The sequence below is a fragment of the Antrostomus carolinensis genome, unplaced genomic scaffold (genome assembly GCF_000700745.2).
Source record: "Antrostomus carolinensis isolate BGI_N321 unplaced genomic scaffold, ASM70074v2 scaffold5629, whole genome shotgun sequence".
In the NCBI taxonomy this organism is placed as follows: domain Eukaryota; kingdom Metazoa; phylum Chordata; class Aves; order Caprimulgiformes; family Caprimulgidae; genus Antrostomus; species Antrostomus carolinensis.
Window position 1 is genome coordinate 7744 of NW_010339102.1, and position 19096 is coordinate 26839.

Below are 19096 nucleotides of genomic sequence, written 5' to 3' on the forward strand. Positions count from 1 at the left end.
AACCAAAGGAGAAGAGATAAGGCTATAATTTGCTTGTTAAGTCAAAATCTTGATGTTATTTTAAGATTTTTTTGGTCTTATTTTATAGCTTCACACTTTCTCAGACTTCACCAATGGCAAGTGTTCTAATGGATAAAAGGGGCTTTAAAGAAGCCCTTAGGATAGAGTATGGCTTTAGAGATAAAATGTTAAGCAAAGACCTAATCTTAGATAAAGATTAAATACATAATTAGGGAAATACTTTTGACATAGAGCAGTCTCAGTAGGGCTATCAGGATGTCTGCAAAATATTTTCAATGTGAAGGGAAATTAAAAGCAGTCTTAACATTAAAAAAAAAATATCTCTAGATGAAAGCCTTGGATGATGATGATGACGACGACGAGGATGAAGATGAATTTGTGGAGGTCCCTGAGAAGGAAGGTTATGAGCCCCACATTCCAGACCACCTGCGTAAGGAATATGGTGAGTTTGCCCAGCTGTGACAAGCTTTATCCCTGCATGTTACTGCTGCACTAAAGTAAATAAACAGCCATTCTGAAGTAATAAAGTGATCAGCGGTGTGGGTAATCTCTGACTGCTATGAGGAAGTCATTACATAGATATGGGAGCAGCGATTCGCTCTAGATAAACAAATACTTTCTAGGAGCAAGAGCAACTGAGAGGAGAAGCTTATTTCATTCCATCATGTTCCACTGTAGTTTAGAGCCAGAAGCAGCACCGTGTATGCTTATAAGTGTGCTAAACGCATCCTTACTGGGAGTGAAGGGATTGTAAAGTAAACCTGCAAATGAGCCTGAATGTTAGAAATACTGGTAACAACCTGGTGAGATGGGATAAGGTTTTGTACTGTCGCCTGCATTAACAGCAGTTGAAGATGTGCAGCCACTTCTTCACATAGGGTGACCAACTTACAGCTCAGAAGGAAGGCTTTTTGGTTTGGCTTTCACAAGATATTAAATGGAGCTCAGCATTTAAGTGCAGAATTATAGCACATACCAGATGGCAAAATACAGTCTTGGTTTTGCCTTCTTTTAATGCATTCTAAAGATGGTTTTTAAAAATAAATACATACTTGTAATATGCTTTTGTGAAATTGAGAGGGGAGTTACTGAGGAAAGTTCATCTCAAACAATTAAATTTCAGTGCATTAATCCTTGTCCTTTGTGCATCTACTTGTTAAGTGCCTACAGCTTTGCCTCTGCGTAGGGTTGTGTGTTTTAAGATTCAGAAGATTTCAGAGAAGGAAATCCTTGTAGAGAAGGAAAGGGTTGCTGCCACCACACAGAAGTTAAAAACCTTGGACACTAATAAGTTTCTTGCTCCTGCATGTCGCCATGAGTATTTGTGTAAGAGTGGTGCTGTATTGTGCCTTTTTCTATCCTCCTCATCCTTATTTTTAACTTATCTGTGGTTTGCATCTTAAAAATCATGCTGCAGCTATTACCTGTGTAAGCCAAACATTTATTTTTGCTGAAAGAAGGCATTGTGCCTATTTAAACCCAAGACGATGTAGCTCAAGTGACCTTTTTACTGTCTTCTGCCATCAAATTTGGCTACAGGCAATGAAAGATGATCAGTAATGATAACCTGTAGTGGCTGGAGTCAGCTCAAGGATGTCTCCAGGTGTGAAGTCCTGCTTGTACCTCAGTCACTGAATCATAAGAGTGGTTTGGGTTGGAAGGGACCTTTAAAGATCATCTAGTCCAACCCCCCCTGCAGTAGCAGGGACATCTTCAACTAGATCAGGTTGTTCAGTCTTATCTTCCCCATCCAGACTTAACCTACCAGGACACCCTGGGAAGTAAGGCCTGCACTGATTATCTGTCTATCTCTGTTCCTCACCTAAGGACTTGCAGCAAGTCCAACTGGCTGGTTCCGTTTTGTTTGAAGGAGGTAGATGTCTCTGTTCCTCCGTGTCTTCCAAAAAATGTGGAAATTAGCAACTCTGTAGAGGACTGAGATTAGACTAGTGCCCTGGTGAGCAGGTAGCTGCAGTGTGGTTTGACACGACTCTTGGCTTATGTTGCTTGAACAGTCTGTAGCACTTACTTTGTCCAAGGTGGGAGGTGAAGTGGAACCGGGAGTGCTGAGATAGTGAAATGGGGAGCGGATGTGTGTGTTAGACGAGAACACAGAACAGTGGTGAAAGGGCTGTAGGATGCAAACTCAGGAACTGGGCAGCTTTTTATTTTTTTTGTTCATGGAAAAAAATGTTATACGTAGATAATATTCTAACGGTATGTGTTAGCCATCCCAAATATCTCAGTCTTGCAATAAATACTGAGGAAGTTCTAATTATTTCTGACAGTGGGACTTTCAGATAAAGAGTATAAGGGAGGAGAGGGGTAGCAACCTTCCAGACAGTTGCGAAAAGCTTCTTATGTATAGGTGGCTAATGAAAGAGTCCAAAAACATCGGTAGAAATAGTAAATGAATGAGCAAATGAGGATAGTTATTAACATAGCTATGGTTCTTTGGGTTTTTTCCTTCCTTTGGCAGTATTCCTTGTGCCAAAACTGGTGTTTTCTTAATACTTCCAGGCACTGAAACTTGGCTTTTTTAATCTTTTCACAGCAGCCTGATTAAATCTTAACATGCAAAAGTTCCGTTTGTATTTGTCAGCTTCCACTGGAAGTGAAATGTACTCATCTCTTCCCTCTCTCCCTTACCACCCTTTGTATCACATTAACACAATACCTTCCTGTTATTTGAATTCCTTCTCATGAAGAAGGATAAAAGAACAAGCCTACTATCTACTCAAGGATATTTTAAAAATCTATATAAAATGGATTAAGAAATTCTCAATTTGTATTTAAACTATTGCTGATAGGAAAACACATTATAGTGAAAAAGCCAATCAATCAGAGAACAAAACTTCTCTCTCATTTTGCATACATGTAGTTATGTGGGAGCTAATGGTCACACTAGTCTGTTCTTTATCTGATGTGTTTGTTAAAAATAGCATTTTGAAAGGAATGAACCATTCTTGATGTTCCTGAAGTCATTCAGATTTTCTTGCTGACATTTAAAGTTACTACGTTAGCTCCCAGTTCAGGAAAGAGTCTGAAAAGAATCGAGAATTTGTGAAAAGAATTCAGACTATCTTTTTTAAGCATGTGCTTCTTCTGTCTTTGTGTACTTAAGTGCTTTCTTGGATCAACTGGTCAGGTACTAGTTCAAAATCCATTTCAGAAGCTGGTACGTAACTATTGCATAAATCAGCTGACTTCTGTGTCATTATTCAAGTTTGCATGAGGAAAATGGAGAACTGTATTTGCTCTACTGGATTCTATTCTGCATGTGTTTTTAATAAGTAGAAACAACATAAGCATCCCTTCAGCACATTTTGTTTAGAAAAGTGAATTATCATATTAAAATACACAAGAATATCTTGATTTCATAGTAGCATGTTATCAAGATCTTGCTGCATTAGGCAGCCACCTCTCTAACTAAATATGTTTCTTTGTTCTATGTACAAGTGCAGTTATCATAGCACTGACTTTAGCTTTATCTTAATATAATCCAGTGGGGGGTTGCTACATTTTTTTAGTTCACATTTAGTTCATGAGGACTCTGAGCTACGAAAATGAAAGTTAGTGCAGGTGAACTGTTCTAACTGGAACATTAAACTTGCCATGTAAAATAAAATCTGTGTTATGTAGAAGGTGTGAACAATTTAAAGTTTTTTACCTTGTGTTGTTACTTTTCCTGAACAAACTAAGAAAAGTGAACAGCTCCTTAGATTAACTTTTTATACTAAATAGGAAAACAAAGTTGTAAAATATGTCTGTAGAAATAGATTGAAATGTGACATTTAAATTATTGATTTAAAGGGCACTTTATTCCCTTTCACTTCGCTTAGGCAAATGGAAGTATCCTACCAAGAAGTAAATTTCAGGCTGAGGTGCTATTTCTGATGATGCATGTGTGTATTTGTTGTTCTCCTGAGATCTGAAAAGTTTGTAAAAAATTATAAGGTATTCAGGGACAGGGGAAATTTCAAATGCATAAGTACATAGAAATGTGCAGTTGTATTATCTGTATGTAGTTGATGATGATATCAAAATTGATGATATTTAATATATAAGATGAACTTAGCATGGGTACAGTTTGGGTGGAGGGAGAATGAAACAAGCCAATTTGTATCTCCATGTATAAGATGAAACGTAAATTTGTTAAAGGAATTTAGGTGATTAGATAACTGAAGTGTGAAGATATAACCCATTAGGGGTGTCATGCCAAATTAACATTACCAGACTTTTAACGACCTCCCATTTGTATAATCCTTATTTACACTTGCACCTGATGTCCGCAGCAGACAAGAGACCAGCCCTGTGGTACCAGAGAGTCATTTTAAATACGTTGGGTTGCTAAAGAGGAATATTGAGCTGAAAAAGAAACAGAAAATAATTTTCATAGTTACTCTAGTTCTCAGCACTCTGCGCTGATGTCACTTAGATCTGTTAAAGAGTAACTTGTCCTTATATAGCTAGTATTGCTAACCCCTTAAAAACTGAGGCATTAATCATTTAAAAGAAAGCTTTAAGGAGAAAGAAAATCATGTTTCCACTTGAGATTTCCCACATTCCAGCCTTTGCTGATCAGCTGTGGGTTGCACTGGCTTAAAGCCTCAAAGTGAATAAGGTAAAGAATGGAACTGTGCAGCTTCTGATGTCGTTCTTGTGCCATAGACAGAACTTGGTGCTGACACCAGGACACGAGATTCCTTCCTGCCCGTGGTGGTCTTGGCATAGCTTGCAGCTGAGCTCTGAACCGCACGGGGAAGTGATCTCTTGAGAGATGTGCTTTTCGGTGTGAAATGTGAATTATTCCATGTAAAAATGGAATAATTCTCGGATTGAGTTCGAAACACTCGCCTCCAGCAACTGTTGGCTACTAATGGGTTTTCTCAATTGATAATTGTCCGTGTCTCAGTGCATGCATTCATGAACTTACTCATGCAATACTACTTTGAGCTACAGGCAAGTCCTATTGCTGTTTTACAAGCAGTGCCATGAAGAAGCCATCTCACTTGGGAATATTAGCATGGAAGCAGTCTGCTGGTTATCAAGTTTCATCCTTAATCAAAGTTACATCAGAAAAGACTGTACAGTCAAGAACACAAACCATTATTTCAAATCTGGTTAATCAGATTATTTCTCTTGTATTTGAGCTTTAAGACAAAATGTTTTTAGGTCCCTGATAGCTACTTCAGTGGTTCACATTGCATCTTAAAGCCTGCTTGGGATTTCTTTCATATCAGGGTCAAAGCTGCAGTTCTAAAATCCCAAGGGTTAGTTCTATCCATTTCAGAAATTCTTCCCTCTTCCCATCACAGAGCGATGTGCCTTTGTGGGTTAGGTGTCCTCACACCGCCTTTCCTAATCTGATGGAGTCTGGGTCATGTCTTTTTTTATGTGTTAAGTATCTTTTTTTGGTTTGGGTTAGGTTGGGTTTTTTTCAGTATGAAATGTCATAGCAACATGGGAAAGAAGGTTTATACCCCAACTGAACAAATAAGGTGTATAAAACCAGACTGTTTCCTTAGCAGAGAAGTTGCCACTTGTTTTTTACATAGAATTAGGAGTACCTCAGACTACACAAGCTATTCCAGTGCAGTTCTCACTGGACATTTTACAAATATGAAAAAACTTGCTATTATTACCATTCATTGAAAGGGTGGGATAGCATTTGCATTTTCTCTGAACATTAAGAAGCCTGTATTAGAAATAACAATAAAATACTGCATAGACTAATGCATGATTGAATTTTCAGATTTGAAGCAGTAAAAGTCATGTATTTGGGGTCATTTATTTAGAAAATGATTTTTTTTTTTATTGACTAGATATACTCTAATCTGTATCTAAGTAGCAGTCTTCCATGCATACTGTTTTTAAAAGTTTTATGCTCTTGACTGGCATCCATCAAGACATGCAGGGGACACAATGATTAAAAGCAAAACTGCCTCAGAAATGTGAAATATTATAGAATCATCATTACAGATTAAAAAAAATAGGAAAAATAATTACTAGTTTATTGGAATCTGGTTATTTTATTCCCTACAGAAAAGATTTTCTAAATGCTTTTAAGTGTTTCTGGTTGTGTGGTAAAGTACTAATGTTTCATCTGTGTCCTGCCAAGAATAACGGCACTGAATTTGAATCCTTGCATGTTGTCTAACCACATGTATTGCTGTGTAACTTTACTAGGCTGACTCTCTTAGCTCTATTTATCTTAAATTTTGATGTAGGAAGTAGGAAAACAGTGGTTTTCATTACTGTGTACAATAGTAATATGCTCTTTTATCCTACTTCTAGGTGATGTTTCTCCCATCAAAAGGGCTGTTTTGCTGTTTTACACAGATTTAAAGCTAAACATGGCAAAAAGAGCACGTATGCAAGTGTTGATAAGGCAAAACAGAAACCTATGAAAAAATGATGACTTTCATACTGGTCTCTTTTCCTTCATAGAAGCATCTAACAGATGTAATTGATACAGTGATTATCTGTTGATTTTACAGTTAGATTTTCTTCTATTCCATGTTTGGTTTTTTGTTGGGTTTGTTTGGTCTAGTTGGTTTTTTTTTGTTTGTTTGTTTGTTTTTAATAGTACATGTGAAAATTTTCTGGAAATCACAGAGAAAAAGCACAAATCCCTAACTAACTACAACATCTAAACATCTCTGAAATACTCAGTGAAAGATTTGTATTCAGTACTTATAAGTCTTTTAGGAAAATACTTTGTTCAGTTTTCTGTTATTAGGATTGATCGGGGTTCCCCAGTGGTGGGCATATTTGAAAAACTTAACTAAAAGTCATTTTGTAATGGCTTGTAAAATGGTAGGGTGTTGATCAAATCTAGGCTTCAATGCGAGAGAGGTTGATTATCATGGCAATGATCATGAAGTAGACTTGACTCAAGGAAGATGCAAATGAGAGAACACAGGTGTGGGATCAATACAGCAGCTTCTCTTGCTAACAGGTAGCTCTGTCTCACACACAGTGTAAGGTGGGTTTATCTGGGGTGAGATATATGTCTAAAGAGCAGTCTGGCCAATTGCTTTCATCAGCTACAGGCCATAAAAATGTGCTTCACTTGGACTAACCAAATGATTGTGCCCTCTCTTAGTTGTAATGAAAACAAATGTTTTTTATGACATTTGGGAATGAAGTTGCTGAGGTTCTACTGACTATTCAGTCACTAAATAGACACACATGTGCTGGTTATGTGGGAATTAAAAATTATACTTCAGATTTTTCTTTCCTTACAGTGATTTCTCAGGTTGTCAGGGTTCTGCTTTAAAAGCCTGGTAGCTTTTTAGTCTGGTTTGATTTGTCTGGTCTCCATACCTCAGGAACTTCCTGAGGGAAGTCTTCCTGCATGTGAAAAACTTGGAGAACAGTTTTACACTGAGAAACAGCTTCATGGAGACCACAGCAAAAGCAAATCTGCAGACTTCAGAGTGTATGCAGTTCTCAGGAATTGAATTTGAGACTTAGAATTACACTGCCTCGGTTAAATAAGGACTTGTGGGTATTACGTGATTTCTTTAAAGGGAAAAAATAAGCCAGGTTTTGCAGGGGGGGGACAGGCAGAATTACCTACTTACTTTTCAGTGCCCTGTGGAATTCGGGTTCCTTTTTCCCAAATTTGGAGAATGCAATTAACACAGTTGCATTTCTCTCCCTAGATAGGAATCTAGTATTTAGAATAAGATTTCTATTTATATTACTATAGATTCTTTAAAAAAAAAATCAGACATAATTGTTATATGATTGAAATTGCATGCATTGATTTACCATAAATATATAGATAACATATATTCAGCATTGGAAGTTAGGACCCCAGTCCTGAACTGCTGTAATCAAATATGTGTTGTGTGGTCTCAATTTTCTTACCATATACAACATTAGAAGTATTAAATTATAAGTTTACAAGTGAGATTGCCTCATTATATTAGTAAGTTTTGAATATATCTATATATGGACAAACACATGTTCTATATAGCTACACTTAGGACAGTAATTGAGTAAAATTTATTGTAGTACAGTATTTGCTTTGTGCATTTACAAAGAAACCCCATGATTATCACTTCCAGTAAAATACTTCTACATCCACGTGGAATTATTGATTGTAGATATTTCTTCTCATGCATCTTAATCAGTTGATCACGCAAACCCTTCCTCACTCTCAGGCAAGGTCCTTCTATGTAAATAAGGTTCCCAGAAAATCAGACAGGACATGGGGTATATTTGATTCCTACTAAAGTTCTTGGAAATTAATGGTCACTGCACAGGATGCTGATAATATTACAGGTTGTTTGCGATAATAGTGTACCCCATAGGAAATATGCAATGGCCAGGGGCTGCAAAATGATAACCAAAAAGTTTAAAAGGTCAAGATGTAAAGTGTAGAAAGGCTTTAATCTAAACTCCTTTTCTTTGGTTTCTGATTCTTAACTATGATTGTAAAACAACAATAAATGAGAATTAACATTATAAAAAATTAACATATTCTGTAATTCCAGTAAGACAAAGTATTTATATAACGTTAATGAACTCTTCTAGTTAACTAACATAGTTGTTATCTTTTTTCTTTAATGTGAATTTCCAAAGTAGAATTCTAAAATTTTAGATAAATGTAATGGGCATAGCTGCATTCAAAAGCACTGGGGGTATTTTTTTTTTAATTGTTTAAAACCAAAAAGAACCCTTGACAACTTCTTAAAAGTAGTGTAATTTATGCAGAAAAATTAACATGTGTAGTTGTCCATGCGATAAGTTGCTTTGAGTGCACACACAGCTTGTATGTGCTGTGAGAATATTTGCCAAAGCCAGCTCTGGCATTCAGCGTCCTCCCCTGGCAGCTGCAGACACCAATTTGTTTAGTGGCGTTCAGGGGTAAGATAAGAAACTGTGTCTATCTAAAATTAAAGAGGAAGTTTCCTCCACAATAAATGGTGAGGGTTTTAATCAGTGTTATCCCTGTATGAATACTTTTAAAGTTTTGTTCATAACAGATATTTTTATTATTTTTTCCCCCCTCATTGTAGAGTTCTGTGTAGATGAAGTGATGCTAACAAGAAAAGAGCTTGGCTTTTTTTAGGTAGAGAGAGATGACATTTGATCCCAAATTAAAAAAACCACTAAACTACTGAATATTCCTTTAATTTGTGATAGTTTCATAAAGATCAGCTGTCTGTCAGGGATGACATAGAATCCAAATCTCCATCCCTTGAGTAGCGAAACCTTCAGAGATAATGAAATCTTCCTGCCATATGATCACCTATGTTAACTTTGTTCACATGCTCAGTTGTGCCTGGAGAGGTTTAGCAGGACTGATCCTGAAACACTGAAGCTGTTTGGAAACGATGCCCCAGACATTGACTTGAACACTCTGGTCTGCAATTCCCTATGGAGTAAGCTTTGCAAAGTTCTCTTCACTTAGCAATAAAGCTTATTGTGCTTCCTGAGTGAAAGATGTGCAGTTTTTTTCATGATGAGCACACTAGAGGGTAAGTGGGGAAATACTGTACCTGAACTGCGATTTTCCTGACAGTCTTGGGGAGTGTCTGTACTAATATAAATCACATATATTCAGCTTGACTAAGATTCAACAAATGGGAAACATTTATTTTCCCCCCCCCCCAGGAAAGTTGAAGTCCATAATGTTTGTTTATATTCTATCTCTGTTTTTTCAATTAAACTTAAGTGAATCTGAAGTAGCTAGGTTTCTTCTAAATCCACACAGCTGAGGAAACCTGTGCTTGCTCTTTCTCTGAATTTTCACTGAGGGGCTTTTATCTCCCTCTAATCCCACCATTTCTGTCAGGACATAATCTCTTTCTCAAATTTACATTTTAATTACAAGGCCAGCTGAACTAGCTAAAATCAATAATGTCAGCATTCAGCAGCCTAACTTCAGCTGAAATCCCAGCCTCTCTCTTTCCTTCTATCGATTTATCTTGTGAACACGGTCTACTTTATTGCTTCAGGCAAATAGGTGCCATTTGGTCAATTTAAACAAAAAAAAGGATTTGAACATTTTTATGATTCTTTCTAAAAGCTGCTGTTGGAACAATTTGAACCCAGGTACTGTACTTGTGTTAAATAAAATAGATAGGACAGCAGAATTTTTGATGAATTTTACTTTTAAAACTGCATTTAATCCCCTATATGTCTTAAAAACAAAACAAAAACCCCACCCTGACACTGGATACCATTCCACTAGGGCTGTCTGCATGGTGAATCTTTATCTTGTTAGCAAAAAACTGATTTTCTAAACAAATATTTAAAAAAAAAAAAAAATCCACAGAAGAGGTGGTGTTACTGATGTCATAATGTATTTACCTTTAGCCCTTTTTCTGTTAATGGTTTAAAATAAGAAATCAATGCAAAAATATTTTGTTCTTGTAACTCTTAAGAATTCCTATATTGATCTTTTGGATGTGATTTTATCTATCTAAATGTCACATTGTCCATTTATCTCTCTTGCCTGTTCTGTGTGTTGCTGACTGCTTGTCTCTGCTGTTCCCCTCCTCTCACCCTCAAATAAAATCAGTGCAGTGAACAAGCAATCGCGCTTTCCATAAGCACAGAAGGAAAAAAAGGAATAAAACTGCAGTTTCCTAGGAACTTTTATTACATTTGCACATATTCTCTCTGAAGAAGAAAAAAGGCACAGACCTGCTGCCTTCTGACTTCAAGACAATTTGTAAATAGTACAAATGCAGGTGCTCTCAACTGTTGCTTTAAATAATGCTTTTCAGAAAGGTATTATTATCCTTTTTTTTAAAAAAAAGGCAATTTTAAATGTTAAATACAGTCTAAAAAATTATGCGTTACAGTCTCATATATTTTGCCAAGACAAAACCAGGACACTTGTTCCTGCTAAAGGGCCTGTTTGTAACTGTTCTGTCATGAAAGGGAGCTTAGTTTTCCAAATGATGATGATTCTAAAGCCTGGTTATAACAGAATGTTTTGGGTTAATTCTGTTTCACTTTGATCCAAAGCACCTGAGAAGGGCTTTTTTCCTTTCTGGCTTATGGCAGGAGCTGGGATAGAGTCCTACCCTGCCCCTTTCCCAGATACATAAATTCAAGATTTCTCCCTTAATATTTCACTGAAGTCCTGTTTAAAAAAATATTTTTGTGGAGGCATCTCTTGAATGGCAAGTCTACAGCATAATAAATGTCATGAGAGCATTTCTTTTGCTATTTAACTTAGATATTTAACTGCTTAGTTCCATCTTACTGTGCTTAATTATCATTTCCCTTGTTGCTGGTCCTTCTGCTAATTTTGAGACCCTCTTCCAAAGCACAGATTATTCCTTTAAATGTTTTTGTTTTGGTTTGGTTTTTTGTTTCTTTAGGGTTTTTTTTTTGTTTTTTTTTTTTTTTTAACAATGTTCTTTAAAGCCTTGTTGACTTTGGGAAGTTAGATAACAAAGTGAATGTGATATCTTCTCTGCCTTCATTAGAGTATGTGATGTGGGCTTGACTGAGTAAGGGAGTAGTAGTGTCAAGCATGTGCAGCAGCAACACCAGCCAACAGCAAGATGACCTGTGTCTGTCTACTGCTGGTAGGCAGGTTCTAACCTCCAATCTGAGGATATAAAAGTTAAAAAGGAGTGATCCTTCTTTACATCACAGTCCATGCTAACAGTCCATGGAGTTGGGGCAATCCCCGGTATCAGGACATGCTGGGGCATGAAGGCACTGAGAGCAGCCCTGCAGAGAAGGACCTGAGGGTACTGGTGGATGAAAAGCTGGACATGAGCTGGCAATGTGTGCTCACAGCCCAGAAGGCAAATAACTGTATCCTGGGCTGCATCAAGAGAAGCGTGGCCAGCAGGTCGAGGGAGGTGATTCTGCCCCTCTACTCCACTCTGGTGAGACCCCACCTGCAGTGTTGGAGCAAGTTCAGAGGAGGCCACAAAAATGATCAGAGGAATGGAACACCTCTGCTATGAAGTCAGGCTGAGAGAGCTGGGGTTGTTCAGCCTGGAGAAGAGAAGGTTCCAGGGAGACCTTCTTGCAGCCTTTCAATATTTGAAGGGGGGCCTATAAGAAAGATGGGGACAGACTCTTTACCAGGGCTTGTAGTGATAGGACAAGGGGAAACAGTTTTAAACTAAAAGAGGGTACATTTAGAGTAGATATAAGGAAGGAATTTTTTACACTGAGGGTTGTGAAGCACTGTCACGGGCTGTCTGGAGAGATAGTAGAAGCCCCATCTCTGGAAACATTCAAGGTCAGGTTGGATGGGGCTCTGAGCAACCTGATCTAGTTGAAGATGTCCCTGCTCACGGCAGGGGGGGTTGGACTAGATGACCTTGAAAAGTCCCTTCCAACCCAAACCATTCTATGAACTACAGTTCCCAGGAAGTATTGGACAGCTCTAGCAGCACTGTCAAGATGCACTGCGGGAGTCAGGGAAGAGCTGGTTTTGACTCTGGCTTCAGACTGTGGTGAATGTCTTTTTGTCCCCTCTGCAATGCTTGCTGCCTGTGAACCTTCAGAGAGTTGGGTACTTGCTGAAGTCTTTCTGAGACAGCCAGAGGACTGACACTCCTGAAATACCCACTCTTAGATGTGTGTTCACTCCTGTGGGCTACCTACACAACACTCAAATAGCCTTTTCTTAGGAAAGGTGGAATGCATCAGGCTGCCAGAGCTGGGTCTGGTCTCTCCATGGACATGGGAAAATACTAGCACATGAATCGTGGACATATTTGCCTCAATAGTCTCATTAAAATGGTCCCTTTGTCATACATTGGATAAGCAGGAGTGTAATGAGCTGTTGTGGGAGAGTGAGGAGAAGACAGAGAAGTCTCTATGAATGCTTATTAACTGCTGGTGGCTCATTCTCTTTCCTTCTCCAGATCCTATCTCCTTCCCTCTCTTGTTTTGAAAGAGACAGGTAAGCCATCTGCTGCAGTTGTCATTACTGGCCTCTGCCCTGAATCACCTTGCCCTTAGAACATTTTCATTCATCGTTACCAGTATAAGCCATACTAGAGAGAGACACGGGATCTCAGGTGGTCTTTGAAGAGTCCTCATCCTTAAGAGTGTTCTGGGGTGCTGTCTTTCTCTGGAGTCCCTTGTATTCAGATCTAGGAATGACTGAAGTGACCATTCACAGATCCAACTGGATGTGTCCTTCTGAGGGGCTCTGGCTTTGTGGATTTTGAATTGGGATTGTCAGCTCTCTCTGGAGAGAGAATTTCCAGGAACGAGGTTAAGCAGGGGGTTGACAGGGCATCCTTCTCAGTGCCCTGAGCTTGGAGCCTTGGAAAATGAGGAGGAGATGTCATTCCCTGCGCAAGGACTCAGCTCCAGATCTAGGTACTTGGAAAATGTAGACCCATATGTACCTAGGGTGTGGATCTAGAAGGTTGCCAGCTCAGCAGCTTGACCTGTGGCTGAAGTCAGGCAATGCCTTCTGTGTGGCTACACTCCATAGGTTACAGGGAATGTGTGGTACAAATTAATCAAGGTCAGGATGAATTATTGAAAGACCTTATAAGGTAGAAAGAGGGATCAAAATTTTGTTTGTGAAAAATATGTTTTTCTCTGAAATGAAAATATTTTATGTACCAAAGCTACCTGCCACTATTGGTCCTGCAATTTCCCACTCAAAGGTTAGGTCATATCACCTGAGCTTTTCCTTTTTCATTTGATATCTTGTGATAGATTTAATGATTAGCAAAACAAATCAGTAAAACAAGACCACCTCTGGATACAGCTTCAGGGCTGGCTAGAAGTGGGCCAGAGACTCAAAGTCCCAATTAAATAATGACTAAAACATGTCAGGTAAACTCTGGTTGCTATTCATAAGAAGGCTGTTATAATGTTCTTTAAATTTTTGTGAAACCATTACTTTTTTGTGTTGGTATATTTTTTTGGGGGGGGGGTGGGGCCTTGCATTTCAATCACTTCCTTTATAAAAAAGGCTTTCTGATGGGGAAAATGTATTCTGTTATGTTACTGCGAAGGATTAATGTCTTTCTGTTTTTAGCTGTCATTGGCTGAAAAGTTCTTGTTGCTGCTGCCAGCTAATGGAGTTGCTTCTCTAGCTCAGCGAGTCGAGGCATGTGCTGTTTAACTGCCTAGCCTATCTAATTGCATCATTACCGTCCCTGCTGACTGTCTAATCTAGCGGTAGAAAGTAATTAAGTTGCCCCACCACTGAGCTGCTGGTGCTGCCTTGCAGTGGGCTTGTTCCTCAGGTATAGCTCAGGCATTTGCTGTCTCCTGAGCATACTCTGGGTGTACTCATTGCTTCTGCCAGAGCTTAGATGTTTTGTCTTGGCAAATTGTGTGTTTTAGTATCTGTGAAAGAAGATTGTTCTCTAGATAATTTTGTTTGCAGATGTATTTAGGAATCAAAACTCAGCTGTTCTCAGTGGTGCTGCCCCTTAACAAATCAGGAAGGAAGAAAAAGAGATATTTTGCTTTATATTCTCAGCTCTGAAGGGTCAGTGTGGTAGCTGAGAATTATCAAAGAGCAGGGATGTGCCTCACTCACACTTTTTTCACTGGGTGTGCTTCCCTGCCAGCCATGCTGGGTGGCGATGGTTCCCATTCTCTTCAGTTACGTGCTGCAGTGAATCCTCTGCCCAGAAGTGGTTTCTCTTTGCCAGGCTGTAAGAGTTTTAGCAGAACTTTTTGTTGAGACACCACAAAGAATTAATCTTAGCATATAGGAGGACATGGATGTATGGCTTTCCTTTTGCTTTCTACTGCTCTTAGATGTCTTTTGAGACTCTAGGTGTTAAATGTTTTATCAGGCATTGGAAGGGGTTGCCCAGGACAGTGGTGGAGTCCCCATCCCTGGAGGGATTGAAGAGTCGTGTAGACACAGTGCTGAGGGACATGGGTTAGTTGGGGACTTGTCAGTGTTGGGTTCATGATAGGACTCAATAATCTTAAATTATTGTTTTCCAGTCTAGGCAATTCTGTAATTCTGTGAAACAGTAATGCAAGAGTTCCTTTCTTCTGTTTTGCCTTGATATAACTTTGAGTACAGAAATGACATACCAACGAGCAGATGTGACACTAGAAACTTCTCTATAAAAGCAGTATTGCAGTTTAGGCAAACATTTATAGCTAAAATCCTTTTTTCCAAGGTGAAGTAACATCATTCTTTGTTGTTATACCATGTCATACAAATGTAAATGTTGATTTGATGTAGTTAGTTATTCAGTATGTTTCTGTCCCAAAATAAGAAAAAAAATCACAGGCAGAAATACGACTCTTGTCTGTGAGCGGGATTGATGTCTAATGCAAACTGAAACAGCTGCTCTACAGGTATTCACCATCCTGAGCTGTTTGGCCCCACTGTGAAGCGTTGAGGATGGGAGAAGTGAATCCATCCTAAATATTGAGGTTTTTTGCAGGGCTAGAACCCCAGTCACCTCCAAAAGCGCCGGCGGGGAAGACATCAATAGGACCAGCTCCGTTGAGCTCCCGTGCCCAGCTGAAACGGAATGAAGATGAACTTGATCCAACCTGTGCAGCTGCCACATTGAAACTTCTTAGAGACAAACTGCCAAAGTTACCACCTCCATGTGCCAGGTTATCTTTGTTTTAATTCTGTTTTAATTTTGTCAGTGATTGCACCAGGCTCTTAAGGAATATTTTACTACTTATTTGGTTTAGGTTTTATTTTATGTAAATGGCCTCTGTGAAATCATAAACGTTCCCTCCTTTCCTAACAAAAAACCTGTCCCCATTTGTTGGGGTAATTTTTGGTTTATGAATAAGCAGAACATAGCCTAATGCTAAATTGGAAAGTAGTGTCAACCATCTCTTGCTCCCTTGTGAGCTATACCGTCAGTGCTGCCTGGAGGCGTGTTTTACTGATTCCAGAGTCATATTTATTGTCAATCCTATTCAAAGCTTGCTGACATTCCAGCATTGTCTAGCATTTATATGTGATTTGGGGATAAGACTGGAGTAATCTCCTTAGTGGCATATTCCTGAAAAGACATTTCTGCATTGGCCAGAAAAGCCTCCAAAAACTAGCAAACTGGATTGTAATCTCAGAAAGAGGAAGGGATTCATTTTATTAGAACTCCAGAGTTTGGAGTATTCAGATGCACATTTTGACTTCCAATCTTTTAAAAGTTAATGTTTCAGTAAGGTGACTAAGACCATTTGCAGCTCTATCGATGAATACCCAAGGCTTCCGTAGTAGTACTCTGGTTTTTGGGGACTAATGAATTCTGTAGTGGTGTTGCACAATGAGTATTCTAAATCTGCAAGATGGAATTTTGTCAACAAAAACAAAGACTTTGCAATCTGTGTGACTGCCATGCAAACATGGGCATGAGTTTACAGAAGCCAGATCTTTCTAAAAGTGGTTTGCAACATCGGTAACTCTTGCTACAGTACAGTATGTGATCCCCTATACCCTCAATAGATCTCTAGGCTTCTACACCCTTGGTATATAATACATTTTGTCTAGCGTTAGCTGAACATGCAGTTGAGCTTCATGGTGCAGTGTGCTGTACTTAGTCTGTGGTGTTATGGTCTGTATCCTTTTTTTTTTAAAAAAAAAAGAAGAAGAACAATCCTATAAAAGTAGTTGTAGTCCTAGTTCTGAGATAATATTGGCGTTGGTGTGAAAATCTAATGAAAAGGAGAGAAAGTTGCTGTTCTGTATTGACTTTTCATTAATTTCCTCCAGTGACTCTGCAACTACTGAGCCAGCAGCCTTGGAAGAGCCAGACAGTAAGAGAAGAAAACTAGAAGAAGAAAGAGCTAAAGCTCCTCTCATGCCTTTTGGATTAGATCTTCACTACTGGGGACAGGATCAGCCAAGTGCTGGGAAGATTCTCAAGTAATGCTCTTTTTCTTTTAAGGCAAATTAAACAAATATATAGATTTACTTGTACTCAGAGGTCATGCAGTAGGGTGGCTGTTATTTGTTTTGATAATTACTTTTCTTCTTTCCCTTTTGTTGTAGGACCCATAAACAAAGTCAGAAATTCTACCTTAAAATGTTGTTTGTTTTGAGAAGATGTGATACTAATTAAATACCCTTTGATGCTTCAAAGCACTTTTTTTTTTCTGCTCTTTTCATGTTTTTGTATTATTTGCAGCATGGCAGACTTACTCCAATTTAAATTGGTACCTCATTATGCAAAGTGCTGTGCAAATGCATGATAGATGGTCCCTCTGCTTGGGACTTTACAGTCTAAATAAATAGCAGGCAAAGTAGGAGAAAGACTGGGGAGGGTATCGGGGTTATTTTTCCTGACTTCCCAGAGTGGTAACTGAGGAAATCGGTATACTTGTTCAGGCACACAAGAAATAGGTGGCAGTTACAGGATTTGGATTTGGATCTCTCACTTTCCATTCTTGTCTGGGAAGGTTTTGTGTTTCTTGGACATGAAGCATTGCTGACTTAGGGAAAGCTTTAGCAATGCCAGAGAGGAGAGATGGTAGATGTACATCAGAATTTGCTTCTAGCAGTCAGTTTTTAAAACCACTTTTTATCACTAATATTTTTATATGAAAGTTGGGATGCAAAGTTTTCCCTTTATGTATAAATTTCATTTAAGTCCAACAGAACTTTAGTATCGGTGTATACCATACCTGGCTTAAAAAAGGCAAAAATCTTTGACTGACTGGTCTGAAAATCAAACTCTCATATTCTCAGCAGTATTACTTTAACTTAGGTTGTTTTCTTTTCAAAACAAACAAAAAACCCAACCCATGATCACAGTGTGAAGACAGCGTTAACAGAAAAAAAACGAGGAAAGTGTTGCCCTTGTACCTGATGGCATAAAAGGCCAAATATGTTTTAAATTAATGAAAACCAGTGAAATTTCATACATAACAGTGCTTTAACACCATCACTCCAAGCTTTGGGTTCTGTCTCGTTTGGTGTCAGCTCTTCAAAGCCTATAAAATGGTTAAGATTTTCAGCAGGGCTTTAAGAAGCATTTGTCTGTGATAATGCCAAAAAGGTAGTAAGGCTTTATTTTACATTGCAAATGAGTTATTCAAGTCATAAGTGAAATCAGAAGCATATTTCACTGCCTGTCTGCCTTGTGCTGTACTGTTTTATTTTTATGCTTTCCAATAAAATAGAGGGCACACTTCTGAACCTTATAGTCTATATAACTACAGATATGCCAATCTAACTAAAGATAATTTAAGTAACTGCACACACAATACCATTGACCCCTGGATATAAAATACATTTATTGAAAAACTGGCCAACTCCTTTAACTTTTCTATATGCACACATACTGTCTCTATAAGATGCTTAGGGAAAAAAAGCAAACCCAAAAACCACACAACACATATGGAATTTAAACTTTTAAAATCTGAGGTGGAAAAGTCTTTACCCTTCACCTGCTTAGCGCTACACTTACTTAATTACAACATTTACAATAAATTAAGATTTTGATAGTGAGAATATAGCTGCCAAGAGGATTATTTTCTAAAGAAGTTTCATTTAGCTGACAAATGGTGAAACATGACCTCCTCTAGAAGGTGACAGTAACTGTGTGCTTTACAAACAGTTTGGGCTGAACCATTTTCCCCACTTCTGCCTTCACTCACACAACTTATTAAGGTAGTTTAAGAACTCTTAAAATTAGTTTATAAAGCTGTAGTAGCACTTTTTTTTTTGGGGGGGGGAGCAGGGGTGTATACTGCACAGTGTTGTACTGTATAGAGACTGCTATGCCAGCTTAACCAACTATTTTGGATAGCATGGGCCTGCCATCTACTCTCCTCCCTGAATTCAATGAGCTTACTTTTAGGATCAGAGTAAATTAGCTGATGCAGCACTTTTTATGACTGCGACTAGGATATCTGAATTGGCTCATTTAACGCTTGTTGCAGCATCTCTGTGTGCATCATACTGGTTTTAGAATTTATATTTACTCAAGCTTTTGATAAGTTTCCCATCCTCTTAGGAACAAAGTTGATATATAATTTGTTGAAAGAGTGCAACATTTCTCCAGGAGCTGGACTTTCTTCTAGATTTCAGTTAACCAGTACTTGTCTTTTATTCCTTCTAACATATAGCTATGTGCTTTCCATTAAAACCTCTGTTATTTGTCTAGGTCAGTAA

At 38.4% G+C, this 19096-nt stretch overlaps 1 protein-coding gene across 1 annotated transcript in view; it reads left to right on the forward strand.

Moving 5' to 3' along the window:
- The first annotated feature begins 329 nt into the window (after window positions 1-329).
- UVSSA (UV stimulated scaffold protein A) overlaps window positions 330-19096 on the forward strand; it is a 32444-nt gene continuing 13677 nt past the window's right edge. The window contains exons 1-3 of the mRNA XM_010175711.1: window positions 330-463; window positions 15402-15579; window positions 16694-16846. Of these exons, the coding sequence (XP_010174013.1) occupies window positions 349-463; window positions 15402-15579; window positions 16694-16846 (446 nt within the window). The 5' untranslated portion in view covers window positions 330-348. The remainder of the gene's footprint in view (window positions 464-15401; window positions 15580-16693; window positions 16847-19096) is intronic.